We start from the raw sequence: 18,422 nt of genomic DNA, 5'->3' as shown, positions 1-18,422 counted from the left end.
ACCCCAAAACAAAACACGTGCAACACATAGCTCACAAAGCCAGTGTGCCAAACAGTCACAGCCCTTAAGGCTACACAACACACCTGATACACTTGTAATAGGTGACTCTATCGTCAGGCACACTGACGTCCCGCTCACCAGGCTGAACAAGGAGAAGGTCACAGTGAGCTGCCTGTCAGGCGCTAGGATCCGCCACATAACACAAGCACTCAGGTCACTCCAAGGCAAGTACAAATATGACTCAGTCATTGTCCATGCTTTTGTAAATGACCCGAGACGTACCTCCCTGGACTACATGAAAAGAGACATAGAGGAGCTCTCTGAGCATGTAGCCCAGGCCGGTATGACCCTGACCTTGAGTAGCATCTTACCCTCACCAAGAATGATGTCACAATATGAAGACAAGATGATCAATTTCAACAACTGGCTTAAGTATTGGTGTCACTCAAAGGGGATCCAATGCCTGTCAGCCCGGGATGACATGCTCGATAAACCATGATGCTTTGCTAGGGACGGCTTGCACCTTTCACCCCTGGGCTTTTGGATATTGGCAAAGGCTCTTGCTACCCCCATAGTGTCTTTTTTAGGCAAGACTCAAAAGACAAACCCACCTCCATAGGTATCACAAGGGATAAGAAACTAAGAGTAATGCTAGTCAACGCCAGAAGTATAAACCTCAAGATGCACACACTCGAAACTCTCTTTAGCATGGAGAACATCGATAACTGTGCAGTAACAGAAACCTGGTTCAAGGCTCTCGAGAGCACCCCAGCACTACCAGGTTATACCTCATACCATGCTTTTCAGCCCCAAAACTTGGACCGAACCACAAAAGGAGGGGGGGCATCAATATTGGTCAAAGATACCCACACCTCCAGGTTGGTGGCACAGCACGAAGCATCAGAGACTATCCATGTGCAACTAACAGTGGGTAAAACTGCCTTCCAGTTTATAGCCTGCTACAGACCACCCTCCCAAACCCAGGAACCCCACTCGGCCTTCCAGAGAACACTGGAAAATATGAAGGTCTTTCCAAACACCATTATATTGGGCGACTTCAACTACCCAAACATAGACTGGGAGCATTACTCTAGCTCCAACACCCAAGCCCAAAGGTTCCTAGAATTTATAAACTCAAATGCTATGGAACAACTTGTTACCACTCCCACAAGAGGGGAAAACATACTGGACCTGATCATCACCAACATGGGGACTCTATGCTCCAGACCAGAAGTGTATCCCTCATTGGTAAGATCAGACCATAAACTAATCTCACTGGATATTCACATCCCGACCCCACCCCCTGCCCAGAAAACCACAGTGAAAAACTTCTCTAAAGCAAATTTCACACTCCTCAAAACCGAGGTGGAATCCTTCAAAGCCCCCGGGCCTGTGGAAAATACGGCCCAGACAGCAGAATCCTTTATAAATGCATTCTATGAACACCTTCAGGAATGCATGGATCATGCAATCCCAAATAAAACCAAGACCCAATTCTCCAAAGGCAGACGTCCTGTCTGGTGGACCCCAGCCATAAACAAACTATACATACAATAGAAGGAGGAAGCTACTACATGATAGAGCAAAATCCCAAAAAGGGAAGGCATCTCTGATCAGTATTAGCAAAAAACTACGGGCACTCATAAAATCGTCTAAGGCCAGCTGAGAGAGAAAAATTGCACAGGACACTAAGGATAATCACAAGGCTTTCTTTAGTTATGTTAGGAACCTGGGTGGGAATTCCCAGATATGCTCAGAATTAGTCCAAAATGACAAAAAATACACCGAACCCATAGACATTGCCAACATCCTAGCTGACAGGTTCAGTGCAAACTCTCCCCCCCCTCCCCACCAAAAGGGCAAATATCTATCCCAGCAGAGTGCTGCCCCCCTGACATCTCAGATACTCAGGTAAGAGCCGCCCTCTCCAAAGCAAAAAACACAGCATCAATGGGACCAGACTGTGTCCCGGGCTGCGTCCTACATGAACTCCAAGAAGAGCTAAACCCATAAAACTACTGTTCAATCTCAGCCTTACTACAGGATATGTACCCAAACAGTGGTGTACAGCAACAGTGGTCCCTCTCCACAAAGGTGGTGCCTCAATGGATCCTGGAAGCTATCGCCCTATAAGCCTAACTAGCTTGGTCTGCAAAGCTATGGAAAGGATCATCATGGACCTCATAAATAAAGATATTGGGGACCTACAGACATTGGATCCTACCCAGTTCGGCTTTGTTAAGGGCAGATCCTGCCTCTTAAACCTGGTTGATTTCTTTGAAACAGTCACCAAGGCCATTGACGAGGGGAAGGTGGTCCACACAGCCTACCTGGACCTCGCAAAAGCCTTCGATACAATACCCCAGTCGGGCATTATAGATAATCTCACCAGCTTAAATATAAACCCCTATGTCATTAGATGGGTTGTAAACTGGCTCAAGGACAGAACCCACACGGTTAGAACTGCTGGAGCCATGTCAGACTCCAAACCAGTTACAAGTGGCGTCCCACAAGGCTCAGTTCTGGGACCTCTCTTGTTCGGTATATATTTCTTGGAGGTACAGGCCAACACGGAAGGACTGTGGCTGAACAAGTTCGCAGATGACTGCAAACTGGGCGCCATAATCGACTCTCCAGCCAACACAAGCATCCTCCAAAAGGGCCTCATAGAAACAAACAACTGGTGCCAGAGCCATGGCCTCAAGCTAAATGCCAAAAAGTGTATAGTCATCCCCTTTGGCAAAAACAAAGTGCTCACAAATTACCACAAAGGTGGTAATCCATTAAGTACGGAAGAAGTAATTAGGGACCTGGGGACCCAAGTTGATAGCAATCTCTCATTTGACAACCACGTGGCCAAAGTGGTTAGAAAAACATTTTATATAGCCCACCTAATCATGAAGGGATTCACATCTAGATCAGGGGAGGTCATCATGCCTCTTTACTCATCTCTCATCAGGCCCATAATTGAGTACAATGCCCCTTTTGGGATGTACCTTACCAGACACCTGCAGCAACTGGAAAGACCCCAAAAGTACCTCACCAAGAGGATCAAAGGGCTCAAACAGATGCCATATGCTGCCCGGTTAAAGTAACTCCAGCTCTACTCAGTGGCATACCGCCTGCTCAGAGGCGATCTGTGCCTGACGTATAAAGCCATGTCCAACCCGGAATTAATGGACATGCTGCACCTCAGAAAATCCAAATCCCATCAAGCTACCCGCTCGAGAGACTTGAACCTCAGCACTGAAATAAATAGGACATGCTGGAGGGACAGATTCATAACCCAGAGGCTCCCTTCACTCTGGAATAAAATCCCAGTCCAGGTTAGGCAGAGTCCCTTATTGACTCTCTTCAAGAGGAATCTTGATGAGTGGATGGGAGATCATAGGTTTACCCTGGGTATCACTTCTGTGTCACTGTTAGACAGAGGCACAGTATACTAACCTCGAAAAAGGGCATAGCAAAATTAATTTAAAATGGGTGGCGAAAGCCAAACACACTCTGGCTAGGCTTATAAATGCCCTAGGGCAGATAGCCTAATATGAACCTATCATGCTTTTTTAAGTGTAATCATGCTTGTATTCCAAACAGTTTTGGTGTACATGGCATATTATGCCATTTCCCTTTGTTTGGTGGCTCTACATGTTGATTAGACTTGCTTAATGAATATCAAACAGTTCATTATCATGTTGGTGGCATGGCACAAAACCAACGTTATCGCTACACTTTATGTAGCTGTTAATGGATCTGGGCCACTGGCACATTCTAGCACAGTCTCACAGAAAAAGAACCCCCCACTAGGAGAATCAGAAACTCAGCTCTTTTCAGGGTCTGAATTAGAAATCTGAATCTGTCCCTGCATCTTCCTTTTCAGATTTAGAATCTTGAATCTCATCAGGAAAGAGCAACCCACTTTCTTTTACCAGATACTACTTTAGAAAAAGGATTAATAGCTTGAATTAAACCCCAAGCTAGACCCTGTAAACTACTCCTGTTTAAAGAAATTTGAGGAAGAGCAGATACATGCTTGGTTTTCAGTTTCTTTTTGGCAAGGAAAATGGGGCCAACTATGCTACTATTGGCAGCAGCAGCTGCAGCCTCAGAGATGGACACAGCATTCTGGCACAAGAGAGAAACCTTCCCTCTTCCCTATCCCAGGACTGACAAGAGTGGCTCTCCCTTGCCCATTGAGGGGACTCCAACAGCCACAAAGGACACGGCTAACTCCAGGTCCATAATGGTTGTAGGTGCTACACCACAGGTATCTGGGGTACAACAAATGGCCACAGCAAAGTCATCCACCTGCACCTGAGGCAAACTGATAGCTTGCAAAAGCTGTTTGCTTAATGTTTTCTTTTTGTGGTTGGGAAAAGGGCCAACCATGGGATCAGTAGTCTGTTCCATGGTCAAGCCAAAAAATGGTCTCTTTTCTGAGGAAGATAAGCAGCAAATGCAGGTTAAATTACCAGTCCAAAAAAGTTACTTTTTCAATAGAAAAAACACAGTAGAAAGCACTTTCAGACCACTAAACAAAACATAATACAAAAAATGAGAAAATAGAAGCTCTGTTTTATGGATATGGATAGCAAGATACAACAAGCAGTGAAAATGTTTGTAGTCCCTTTAATTTTATACAGGCCAGACACATTTTTATCAACCAGAGTAGAAGCTGTGGATAGCAATTAATAAAGAGTTGAATGACTTTATCTGGGAGGGGAAGAGGGCAAGAGTCAAGTGGGATAAGTTGATCCTTCTAACAGAAAAAGGTGGTTTGGGATTTTTATGATTTGAAGGCATATTTCAGAGTTATACAGTTAAGGCTCCTATACATAGCACAAGCAGAAAGCTATAATTCAAAGTGAAATGGGATGATGATGAAATAGGAGGGAAACTCAAGAAGTAAGGAGAGACTAGGATTTTGTATGCAGATCCTTAACTTAAGGAGAATAATAATAGCCATACAGAATATCATAAAGTAGCAGAAAGTATTTTAAGAACTAAGCCAACACTGGAATAGAGAAAAGAGATTCTGCTGGTATGGATGACTGCAATTAATGGTACAGAGGGCAGGAATTTACTGGAGAAACCTGACAAAGGAACCAAGGTACTGGGAGCAAATGATTACAGAGGGAAGGGTATCAGAATGGGAAGAAGCCAAGAATACATTTAGACTGCAGACTAGAGACTGGCTTCACTATCAAGGAATAATATCGGAGTATAAGCAAAGAGAAGGAAATATTTGGATTCTAAGTGAAAGACCAGCACTGGTAGAGTTTTTAATTGAATCTAGAATAGACACCGCCATTAAAAATGTTTAATTAATAGAGCATATAAAATACTTAATGATAACTATAGGGATTAATCAGAGGAGGTTGGAAAGGACTGGGAAGAGACTGAATAAGCAATTCACAAAGAAACAATGGGAGGATATATGTATGGTTCTCAAATATGCAACAAAGTCTAGAAGATTTAGGATTTTTGCATGGAAGTGTTTGCATAGGTATTTTTATACCCCAAGCAGACTCTAAAGAACTTTTTCTCAGGTAGATTGCAAATGATGGAGGTGTGATGAGGAAGAACAAGGTAACTGAGAACATATTTTATGGGAGTATAAAGAGTTGGCAGACTTTAAAAATTCCCTGCAGACTACTTGGTCAGAAATACTGGGTGAGCAAATTGATCTAACTAATGAAATGATTTTTTGAGCTGTGATAAAGGATCTTAATTGCCTATACATAGTAAGACTTTGCTGATTCTGCTGGCTGTCAAACAAGCAGTTGCTAGAAAATGGGGAAAAAAATCCTAAACCAACCATATCAGAAACAGTGAATATAATAACATATAAAAGTACAACAAATCCACAGATGGTATGACCAATAAAGCTCAGATTCCCAATATAAAACACATTTATTCAAACAATACAAAATGATGGTTAAGCCCTTTCATCAAAACTGACTTCATCAGAGCCATGAATTAAAAAGACCAAATACTTAAATATCTAAAATGCAAGGTCACATAACATAAAAATTAATTTTTAAAGGGTATTACCCCACTTTATACCCACATGGCTTTTTTCTTAAGCACAGGCATAACAGGGGTACAGTCATTTATCCCTGGCTAAGATGTTGCATTTAGTCTCAATTGCCATTTCAGCTCACTCTCCTCAATTTTATTTTCCCAGTAACCTCCCTTCACATCCTTCATAATTCTTTCTAAAATACTAAATTTAAAATTTATTTTTTTTCCTTGACAATGTCCATTACTATGTCTAAATAGTGCATTATTATGGTCACCGTTCTTAACTGCATATAAATGTTCATAGATGCATTTCCGTAAACTTCTAGCTGTTTTCCCCACATAAAAAAGTTACAGGTTTTACACACCGCAATATACACAATACCATGTCTACCGCAATTCCCTGAACTCAGTAAAACTCTTCGTGTGGGGGGGGGGGGCTCCAACAACAATTCTACTGTAGTGATTAATGTATTTGCAGAAGTTAAACATACCACACTTTTTAGTCCCCCCCAAAGTGCTGTTGTCAACATGCTTTTTAATCGGATGTTCTAGTAAGTTTTTTTAAATTGTTACTTGTCTTAAAGAGAAATTTTGTTTTTTCCCCAAGTTGTTCAAATATTTCTGTGTTACCTCTAAAATGGTCCAATTTCTTGTTAAAATCTCCTTCAAGACAACACTTTTACCATCAAAATTAATGAGCAAAGAATGGGGAAAATTTCATATGTTTGGTACTTGTGCCCAACTATCCATTCACTAGAACTCAATAGGGGAATATATTTTACTCCCCACTCCTTCAAGATGTTTTCTCCTGTTTCTAAAAGAAAATTCTTCCGTTACCCCCTCTTTAAAAACATACTGACTAAATTACCAAGTTCAAGATTGAATGTGGTTAGGTTAGAGCACATTCTGGCAGCTCTTACCATTTGATCTTTTAAAAATATTTATTTTAATGTGGGGCAGATCCTGACTAGTATAATCAAGATAACTATTTCAGAAGGTAGGTTTCCTATAAACTTTAGAGCCAAACATACCCTCTGTCTTGATTTTAAAGATGGTTACATCTAAATAATCTACCAAGTTTTCCCAATCTGTATGTGTGAACTTAAGAAATTAATTCACATTATTAATATGATGAATTAATTCATCCCTTTTACTATCTTTCTTTTTCCATAGAACAAAGACGTCATCCAAAAATGTAAGATAGACATACCAACATTCATCATAACCTTGACAGAAAACATATCACTTCTCCCATGCGTACATGACCAGGTTTGCATAGGTAGGGGTGCAATTAGCGCCCGTTGCCACCCCTTTTACTTGTTTGAAGAATTCATTCCTAAAAACCATATAATTGTTCTTAAGAATAATCTCCATACCTTCTACCATAAAGTTAGCTAAACTAGGTTTAAGGGTAGTAACTATTACCAAGGCATCCCTAAACAACTCTAATCCTTCGTCATGTGGTATCGATGAAAAAATGTCTAAAACATCTATGGTTGAAAAACACACTCCATCATTGTAAAACTCTTGCTTAATTTTAGTAAGGAAATCCCACGAGTCTTTTAACACATAACCCATAGGTTTTAAATTTTGTTGAATCACTCTATCAATAAACACTGCTAAGGGGCAAGTAATGCTGTTCTTAGCTGCTACTATCACCCTGTAGGGGGGTTTGTATACATTTTTGTGGGTTTTTGGAATACCAAACACCATAGGAATGATCGGATGATCATTTAAGAGATATCTATAAGTCACTTCATTAATTATCCCTTGGTATAAAGAGTCTTCCAGAAAGAGTTGCACTTTCCTTTGTGCTATAGAAACCAGATTCAAAGAAACTGTTTCATACCTCTCAGTATCACACAAGATGTTTAACATATCTTGTTCATAGTTAACCTTGTTTAAAATCACCATCCCACCCCCTTTGTCTGGTTTCATAGCCCAAACAGCATCATTCTGTCTCAGTTCATGAAGAAGAACTTCCTCCTCTCTACTAATGTTGTAAAACTTTTTATTAGAATGATGAAGGCCTTGGGGCAGAAACCAGTTTGATTCATGGTTTATATAGCAAGATATTAATATATGTATGTATATATATATATATATATATATATATATATATATATATATATATATATACACACACACACACACACACACACACACACACACAGTTTTTTTCTCACTCTTTGGTGCTGGCTCCTTTTTTTGAGTTTATGATTGCTTTTTGGGCCTTTGTACCTGGCCTTTGTGCGAGTACATTGTGTAGTGGATATTAGTACAGATGTTCTCATAATTTGAAATTACAGGGTGAAGGGGTGAGTTAAAAAGACTTTTCCTTCTTACATCATTATTTAACACTGGTGTTACTGTCTTTAAAAAATAATTGCAAATTCAGTTTCCTAACATATAATTTCAACTCAATAAGTGTGTCAGCTAAATCATAATTTCTTGAGGGAATGAATTTCAACCCCTTCCTAAAAAGGGAAAAATGTGTTGGGGTAAGATTGATATCAGTATAATTAAAATATTATAACCTCCATAACTCATCATTTTCCCTTCAAATGCACTAATGATCTTCAGGCCATACCCCTGTTCCCTTAATGGTTGTTAGTTTTCTTTTTCCAACCCACTCTGTTCCCCCTGTTGTTTGAATTCTGTTGCCTGTGGAATTGTCCTAAAAAAATATTATATATTTTTTTTCTTATTTTGTATCCTCTCTGACCTTCTACGTCCAGAGTCACCATCATCAAACACTTTCTCATCCTGTAGTGAGGTTTGACTAGGATTTCTCCATGACCTACCTTGAGGCCTTTTATGGAATCCCCCCACTGCTCCATCTGTCCCTTGCTGGTGGTCTGGGTTTCCAAAGTTTTGATTGCATTCATTGGCTCCCAAGTATGCTTTGGGGAAGGGGTATGCCAAGTTATTTTGATATTCAAGTGCATCTCTATCCAGCTTTTTACTTTTTCTTTTCAAATTATCCTGGACATTATTTTCCACCCTTTCAAACAGCATATCATACTTTTAAGTAAACAATTCTAATGAGCCATCATCTAAAATTTCATTATTTAAAACATTTGCTTTTTCTAACAAGTCATTAATTTTGTTCTCATTCAGTCTAACAATGAATTGCATAAGTTCTATGCCATGATGTTCAAACATGGCTAAAAGTTAATCAGTCTCGGACTGTCCCATTAATAAACCATTAGGGAATTTAAACACCCTCAGGCTCTTGGGCACTGTTTTTCTATTAATACTTTCAGTTAGAAACATGTCACATTGTAAGTTCCTAATTTTGTTTAATACAGTCTCAAACTGATTTAACTTCTCCTGAAGATTTTTATTGTTACTATTACTCACAGTTCCAGCATCCAGTAAAAACTCTGTGCCCATCCAGCTCTTAAAATGCCCTCTTGTATCCTGAACAATATTGGCATACAATTTTTGTCCACAAGGAATCAAATCCTGGTAAAATGGCTTGTCCCAGGGCCTTCCTTGGTCCCAGAATGCTCCCTTAAGTTAACTGTCACTCTGATGCTCTCTAGCCTGTGACAATGCTGCAAAAGCTCTTGGGAGTCATAGTTCATCAATAAATGACTGCAATTTTGCTAGCTGTTGTGTAAACAGTTTCAGTAGCTGGAAAATCTCTCCCTCATTCCAGTTCATATTATGCTGGCATGTAGAGACTGTGTTGATTTCTCCACTTTGAAAACTAGTAAACACTTGCTTCTCCATAGAGGTTAAGTAAGCAACAATAAAGTATATTGTTCACTTCAGTAGTACTGTTAATGGCCAATTCGTACCCTTTATAGTAAAGGAAAAAATGACAAACATGAACTCGGCCTAGACACACATCTGCATGCCCAAAAAACCACAAATAAAAACCAAAGTGTGCTGCCAAAGGATAAAGAAACCAAAACTGCAACAACAAATCCACAGGTGGTGTGACCACTAAGGCTCAGAGTCCCAATATAAAACACATTTATTCAACGAATATAAAATAATGGTTAAGCACTTTCATCAAAACTGACTTAATCAGAACCATGAATTAGAAAGACCAAACACTTAAAAATCTAAAATGCAAGGTCACATGAGAATAGAAAAAATAATTTTTAAAGGGGTATTACCCCCTTTTATACCCACATGGCTTTTCTCTTAAGCACAGGCATAATAGAGATACTGTCATTTATCCCTGGCTCAGATGTTGCTTTTAGTCTCAATTGCCATTTGAGTTCACCCTCTTCAGTTTTATTTTTGCAGTACAGACTGTACAAAAAGGAGGGCGAGAGGACAAGTGTTTTGGCCTTCTATGTCACAAGACATCGAGAGAGTACTTTCATCTTGTTCTGTATGTAACAGTATAAAGGCACATCAACAGAAGGAACCACTTCAGCTAAACCAGATTCCTGAACTACCTTGATCGACAGTAGCTACTGATATTTTCGAGTGGAATGGTCAACATTAGTTGGTGTTAGTAAACTCCTACTCCAACTGGTTCGAGATTGACCTACTTCCTAACCTAGCATCCAGTACTGTCATTACTAAGATGAAGTGTCATTTTGCAGTCCATGTTTACTAGCCAATTCAAAAGATTTGCTGAAGAGTGGGACTTTACTCACGTCACAAGTAGTCCTGTATATCCGCAGTCAAATGGTTTGGCAGAGTGTGCAGTTCACAGTACAAACCAGTTACCTGAGAAGTCAAAATGAGATAATAGTGATGTTTTCCTGAATCTCTTGAATCTCAGAAATATTCCTCGTGATAAACATCTTGGTTCACCTGCCGAGAGACTTCATTCGAGACAAACTAGAACTACATTACCAATCAGCAGTTTATTGTTTCCAAGTGCTAAGAATAACAGATTTGTGAAAGCCCATCTGTTAAAAGAAACTCCTAGCCCAGAAGTCTTATTATGATAAGTCCAGCAAACCGCTCAGTCTATTACATGAAGGAAAGACAGTGAGAATGCAAACATGCCAAGGTTATGATCAGATTGGAGTCGTGAAGAGTATTTGTCCAGACCTGAGATCATACATTGTGGAATTGCAAGGAGCAGAGTTTAGGCGGAATCTCAGAGTGAGTTGTCCAGCGTTCCAATTCCTGAGGACATTCCAGTAAATATCCATGTTCCTGAGATGAGTTGTTCACTGAAGACTGTCCCTGTTGCTAAATCCAATTCTGAATGCTATGTTACTAGATCAAGTCATATTTACAGACCATGTTAGAGACATGGCAACTTGGACATGAACATTGTGTTTGTTTCCAATATCCATATTATTGCATGTCTTACTCTAATGTCATTTCACTGAAGAAAATCTATCTAAGAGGGAGGATGTAGATCACTGTGTGTGCACAACTTTAAGAAGCTTTTCTAGGGGCTTGCACAAGTGTATAAATACGGATCACGTGTGAGCCTGCCTGCCATTTTGTAGTTCATAGGTGGGCACTATGCCTATGGACTAGGACCTATGTAAGCCTAGCCAACAAGGTTCCCTGGCTTTCACCACCCATGGATGCCATTTACCTGTGCCCCTGTCTGGCAGGGCCACTGAAGTGATTCCCGGGCTGAATTTTATATTGTCCATCCAGTCATTGAGATTTTTCTTGAAGAGTGCTAGTGACAAACTCTGCTTGACATAGATAGGTAGCTTGTTCCAGAGTATGGGAAGTCTCTGGGACAGGAATCTATCCCTCCAGCATATTCTGTTAATTGTGGTGACGAAGTTTAGGCCTCTAGAGCGTGTGGCTCTGAGGGATTGGGATTTCTTTAGGTGTAGCATGTCCAGCAGCTCAGGGTTTGACATAGCTTTGTAAGTTAGGCAGAGATCACCTCGGAGTAGGCGATATGCTACAGAGTAAAGCCAGAGTTTTTTGAGGCGGTCAGCGTAGGGTAACTGTTTGAGTTCCATAATCCTCTTTTTGAGGTATTTTTGTGGCCTTTCCAGCTGCTGCAGATGCCTTGTAAGGTACATTCCAAATGGGGCGTTGTACTCTATAATGGGTCTGATGACAGCCGAGTAGAGGGGGACAATGACTTCTCATCATGAAAGGTTCTCATCCAGGGAAAAAGATGTGCCACGTAAAAGGATTTATTTTATTTATTTTTATTTTATTTTATATTATAATTTACATTGTGACATTTTTATACAGCTATTAATAAAAATAAAAACTGCTTTACTTAGAGTACATTTGCTTCTTTATTACCTCCAGTGTTCTTCATTACTGACTAAGTGGGATATATGCTTTACAATTTACTCACACATTTAATAAAGTCTATAATAGTCCAATCTTTTTCAATTGATGCTTTATTGTCTCCCATTTATTCACTAAATTTCACTGTTACTGGCCTTATTCCTGATCATCCCCATCTCTCAACATTAGTCTCTGGTTCAAGTCCATGGTCATCCTGTTTTTTTTTTTCCTAGTCAACCATGTGATTTTTTTCTGTCTCCCAAGCATTTTCCTTTGGAACAATGGAAAAGGTTTCACTGCAAAGTCTCTCTATGAATTTTATTCTAAAAAAAGAGAAGCACAGCCTTCCGTTTGCTGACTCACTCTTTGTTGGATAACTTTTTTATGTCCTCCTCTGCATCAGAAAATGTATTTGATCCTCCAGGAAAAAATATTCTGAAGACAGCTGGATACATCAGCTTGAATTTCACACCCACCTCTCCACACTCTTGACTACAGGGATGAACTTGCTTGTATCCTGCCTGGTGTACTGTGAATAATCACTTTTCACAAGATGCACTGCTGTCTCCAGTTGTTAATACATTTCCTTTTCTCCACAGTTTTGTCAAGATCAACTCTTTCTGCTGGTAAGAGTGCATCTTTATTAATATGCTTTCTTGTGCAAGGTTTGGAGTACACCCTTGATGTTCAATTAACAAATCCTGCAGTGGAACACCAATCCAGATGCTTATTTGTATTTTTATAAAGTTAACGCAGTCCGTTCCTTCCAGTGTCTATGGTACAGCCTAATATTTTCTGTTTTCTCTGCATACCCTGTCTTCTAATTCCACTATTTTTTGAACGAGCTTTTCTTGAGAAACTTCATACTCAGCCATCCTTTTCTTCATTTCAGTCTCGGATTTCTGTAGTTTTATCAACTAATTTAGATGACAGGGATTTATCTATTTTCTAGCCTTTTTGTTATTTGAGTTGATTTATCCCTTCCGTGTTTCATGTATTTCAAACAGCTCTAAGAACATCTAATTTAGTTTTTCTTCTAAATTATTGGAAGCCATCTATTGTACCAAATCCAAAATTTAAAATGCTTTTTGCTAAATATCTACAGGATTCCTCATAGCCAGAGTTTTCTCTTCTCCTCTTCTGATTGATTTTCTCTCCGGGTCTCCAAATTTCTTGTTTGCTGACAACCAGGTGATGTAGTTAATAGCCAACTAGAACTCAGATGGCAGTTACGTTTAAATGCCCTAAATTGGCCAGGACTAAATGACAGAGCGTTAATTAGTAGCCTTCTTAAACTAAAGGCATTAAGAAGATGATGCCATTTACTAACAAAGGAACTTTTATGTTGTCAGAACTGTTAATATTTTAACTTGTTTAGGGGGAGAAATATGACTTTAAAAGTGTATTATGGAAATGCTTGTATAGGAGTATGTTAGAACTTATTTTGAAGGTTTTATAATCATAGATACTTTAGTTTTAATGTAAATAACTTGAACTTCAGGTTATATATTTGTATTTAATTGTATGTCAATTGTGTATTTTTCAATTTTTAACTGTATCATTTATGAAATTTATTGTCGAATGTACACATAAGGTTGAAACAAGCTAGTACATAAGATTTACATTAGATGTGCTGTTGAACTTTAAGAGCAGTAGGATGTGATGACATGGCTTTCAAGTGATTTCAACTACTATAACAGGAAACAGTGTAAATCTGATAAAGTTCCTAATGTATTAAGTTTGGGACAAAAGTGCTTATTTGTTTTACTAATAAAAACAGTTGTGCGATTTAGTACTGCATTCACTTTTTTTACTTTTAGAGTAGGGTAGTACATGTGTACATATATCAACATAGCTAGTTGAAGTTTTGCAAATAATTCTGCCCCCCACACCCCCCTTACTATATATACTAACTCCAGGATCGCAGTACAGTGGGGAACAGGGAAAATACCTTTCAGCAAAATGAGTTTCAGTGAAATGAGTTTTCAGTGAAGTGAGTTTTGCGTGAATTGTGCTTATGCAGCTGAATTTCAGTGAAATGAGTTTTCAATGAAATGAAGTAGACCTATATATATATATATATATATATATATATATATACATATATATACACATACACACACACATATATTTTATATATATATATATATATATATATATATATATATATATATATATATACACATACATACATACACGCACACACACATTTTATATATATATATATATATATATATATATATATATATATATATATATATATGTATACACACACACACCCATATATATATATATATATATATATATATATATATATATATATACATACATATATATATATATATATATATATATGCATATACACATAGACACACACACACACACACACACACACACACACACACATATATATATATATATATATATATATATATATATATATGTGTGTGTGTGTGTGTATAGATATATATATATATATATATATATATATACACAGACATACATACACATATATCTATATATATGTACATGCGCGCGTACACACACACACACACACACACATATATTTTATATATATATATATATATACATACATACATACACACAATCACTTTTTATTTTAGTTAGGGCTTGAGGTACAGAACATTCACTAAGCAGTAAACATTTCACAAAAGTGCAAAAATGCTTTGTGAAATGAGAAGATATAAATGTTTCCCATTTTGCAAGAAAGCTTGCTCACCTACCTGTCACCTTCAGTTTTTAGGATATCATCTCGTGTGATGAGATTCCACCAATCCCAACCAATCTGGTTACCACACTGGCCAATGTGTAACCAAACAGCAGACATTTTCTCTAAAAGTAAAACAAAAAAAAAAAAATGGAAATTTTGAAAAAAATACTACATATCTTTTTTAGGCACTCAACTATTTTATTAGTTTATATAAGACAATAAAAAAGGCACCACTTTTCTGAGTTTGCAGCTTATTTTGTTATAAATGTCAAGGTTTAAGGATGTTTATTCCACAGAGTCTCTATGACAGTAGGTGAACAGATTATTTTGGATAGTATATACCAGCAGTTTTAACTTTTATATATAACAATGTCCTCTCTCCGTTGACTACAAGTAAGTCATACATAAGAAAATATTACAATCCTACAGTAGCCTGCTTCCTAAAATACAAGAATTTTGACTTACAGTACTGAAGCACTTATGCCAGTTAACCAGACAAGAGAGTGACAGGAGTAAACAATAATAAACACACAACGATGCTGAAATGGTTAGAATCCTGCCAAAACAGAACTTTACTGAAGCAAATGCCAGATTACTTCACGATTACTTCAGACTGAATGAAGGCTGACCTTGTGGGTATCGCTGTGCACAATGGCTCTTTGTTAACAGAGAGTAAATGTTAATTTACAAACATTTTCTAAGAATACCAGGACTCCACAAAAGAGAAATGGTGAGTGTACAGTAAGATGGAATCCCTAATTTGCAAACAGAATGTCACTATAGGAAACTGAAATGTACTTCTGCTGGCAGTAAGCATAGTCTGACTAGGAAACACTTAACCATGATGAGCCTGAGGGCCCAATCTGTCAGATATGTCTTTTTCTATGAACCAGATGTTCTGGAAATTTTAGAGAATTTCTACCCTTTATTTATATTTATCTTTTTTTCACAGCATTAATTTCTTGTAACTAAATGCTGATCGTTAGCAACTGGCATCCTCCCTTATTTTTTAGCTTTCCAGATGACTGCACACAGCATTCCTCTTCTGGCTCACCTTTTACTTTTTAGGAAAAATAAAACAATGCTTCTGCTAGCCAAGAGGCTAATAATCAGAAAGCTCAAGCTGTCAGGAGCATGAATTACCAGGCAGAGCAAAAATCAGTTGACTAAAGTATCCTGAAGTAATAGGCCATTCTGTTAGTCTGTTTGCGATAGTATAGTGACCTCCTTTTTCTGCATCTTCATATAGACATACACACGCACATATAAATATACGTATATGTATGTATATATACAATATATATATATATATATATATATATATATATATATATATATATTTATATACACACACACACACACACACATATATATATATATATATATATATATATATATATATATATATATATATATATTTATATTTATACACACACACACATGCACACACACATCAGTCTGTAAAAAGGTATACACTGAGCAGATGAAATGTCAATATTAGTAATCACAAACTCAAAACTGGTTACTATGTGGTGTGTTGAGATAATTCCCCCGTCTGTAGACTGATGTTTATGGGTTTGGGTTGTTATAATGGTCAAGGTGTTTAGATCTCAGACAACAGGTACAAGGTTTACGGAAGGAAGGTTAGGCAAATTATCACATAGACAGTAACCCACTGAGTACAGAAAAAGTAATCAGAGACCTGGGGACCCAAGTCGATAGTGACCTCTCATTTGACACCCACATTGCCAGAGTGGTTAGAAAGACTTTCTACCTTGCCCACCTTATCATGAAGGGATTCACATCCAGATCAAAGGAGGTCATTGTACCCCTGTACTCCTCCCTTATCAGGCCCATGATTGAGTACAATGCCCCATTTGGTATGTACCTCACCCGGCACTTGCAACAGCTGGAGAGACCCCAAAAGTACCTCACCAAGAGGATCAAAGGTCTCCAACATATGTCATACGCTGCCAGACTAAAGAAACTCCAGCTCTATTCAGTAGCATACCGCCTACTCAGAGGTGATCTGTGCCTGACGTACAAGGCCATGTCCAATCAGGAATTGATGGACATGCTCCACCTCAAAAAATCAAAATCAATCAGAACCACGAGAGCTAAAGATTTAAACCTCAGCACAAATATGAATAGGACATGCTGGAGGGACAGATTCATAACTCAGAGGCTTCCCATACTCTGGAACAGAATCCCAGTTCATGTTAGGCAGAGCCCCTCACTGACTCTCTTCAAGAGAAATCTTGACGAGTGGATGGGAGATCGTAGGTTTACCCCGGGGGTCATCTCTGTGTCACTACTTGACAGAGGCACAGTAAACTAATTCTATTATGTAAGGGGGTCTTCACTGTGTCACTACTAGACAAAGGCACAGTATTCTAAATCTATTCTGTACTCTTTTGTACCATTACATGGGGTGACGAAAGCCACATCACTATGGCTAGGCTTATAAATGCCCCAGGGCAGATAGCCTAGTACTAAACTATGAAACTATAATGGTCAAGGTCTTCACCTCATAGGCACAAAGTACAGAGTTTGATTCTAATCTATGGTTATTGGCTTGGCTTAAAATGGCCCCTCACAGCAATTAACCTAAAATTCACCTATGGTAGGCACAGAAGAGGCCAACTGAAGACAGTTAACAGCCTTACTAAATGTGTGCTAATCCTAACAGTAACCTAACCCTAACCCTATACATTATGTTACAAAAAACCTTTTCCTATAGCAGTACCACTACAGAAAACAAAAGAACAACAAACACTGTCAAATACATATATATGGCGGAGGTGTATCCATATTCATCAAGAATACCCATATCTCCAGGTTAGTAGCGCAGCGTGATGCCCCAGAGATTATCCATGCACAACTATCAGCAGGCAAAACCACATTTCAAGTCGTAGCCGGTTACAGATCGCCCACCATGTCCCAAGATGCTCACTCTGCATTCCTTGAGACATTGGAAAATATAAAGGTCCTACCCAACACCATAATCTTGGGTGATTTCAACTACCCTGGTATAGACTGGGTGAACTACCAATGTTCCAACTCCTATGCTCAGCGATTCATAGAATTTATAAATTCAAATGACCTTGAACAACTAGTATGTTCCCCCACTAGAGGGGACAACATATTGGATTTAATCATCACAAATATGGGCGCCCACTGTACCACACCCGTTATCACTCCCTCCGTGGTCAGATCCAACCACAAACTGATAACCCTGGACATCCTCACCCCTCCACCTCCCCCAGTCAAAAAAAACATAGTCAAAAACCTTTCCAAAGCAAACTTCAAACTACTTGCATCCGAAGTGGAAAGCTTCACTATTCCCTTGCAGAAGGATAATGATATCCAGGATGCGGAATCCTACACCAAGGCACTCTATATGCATCTTCAGAATTGCATGGACCGTGCTATCCCAAATAAAACCAAGACTCTTTCCTCAAGCAAGAAGAAATCA

General features: G+C 38.6%; 1 protein-coding gene across 1 annotated transcript in view; it reads right to left on the bottom strand.

Annotated features, from left to right (window-relative positions):
- LOC122797233 (tubulin delta chain-like) overlaps positions 1 to 18,422 on the bottom strand; it is a 790,352-nt gene that overhangs the window by 686,914 nt on the left and 85,016 nt on the right. The window contains exon 2 of the mRNA XM_044066071.1: positions 14,961 to 15,069. Coding sequence (XP_043922006.1) covers positions 14,961 to 15,064 — 104 coding nt within the window. The 5' untranslated portion in view covers positions 15,065 to 15,069. The remainder of the gene's footprint in view (positions 1 to 14,960; positions 15,070 to 18,422) is intronic.

The sequence above is a fragment of the Protopterus annectens genome, chromosome 3.part0 (genome assembly GCF_019279795.1).
Source record: "Protopterus annectens isolate FY-2018-M chromosome 3.part0, PAN1.0, whole genome shotgun sequence".
Lineage (NCBI taxonomy): Eukaryota > Metazoa > Chordata > Ceratodontiformes > Protopteridae > Protopterus > Protopterus annectens.
This window is presented reverse-complemented; position numbering and strand designations above follow the sequence as displayed.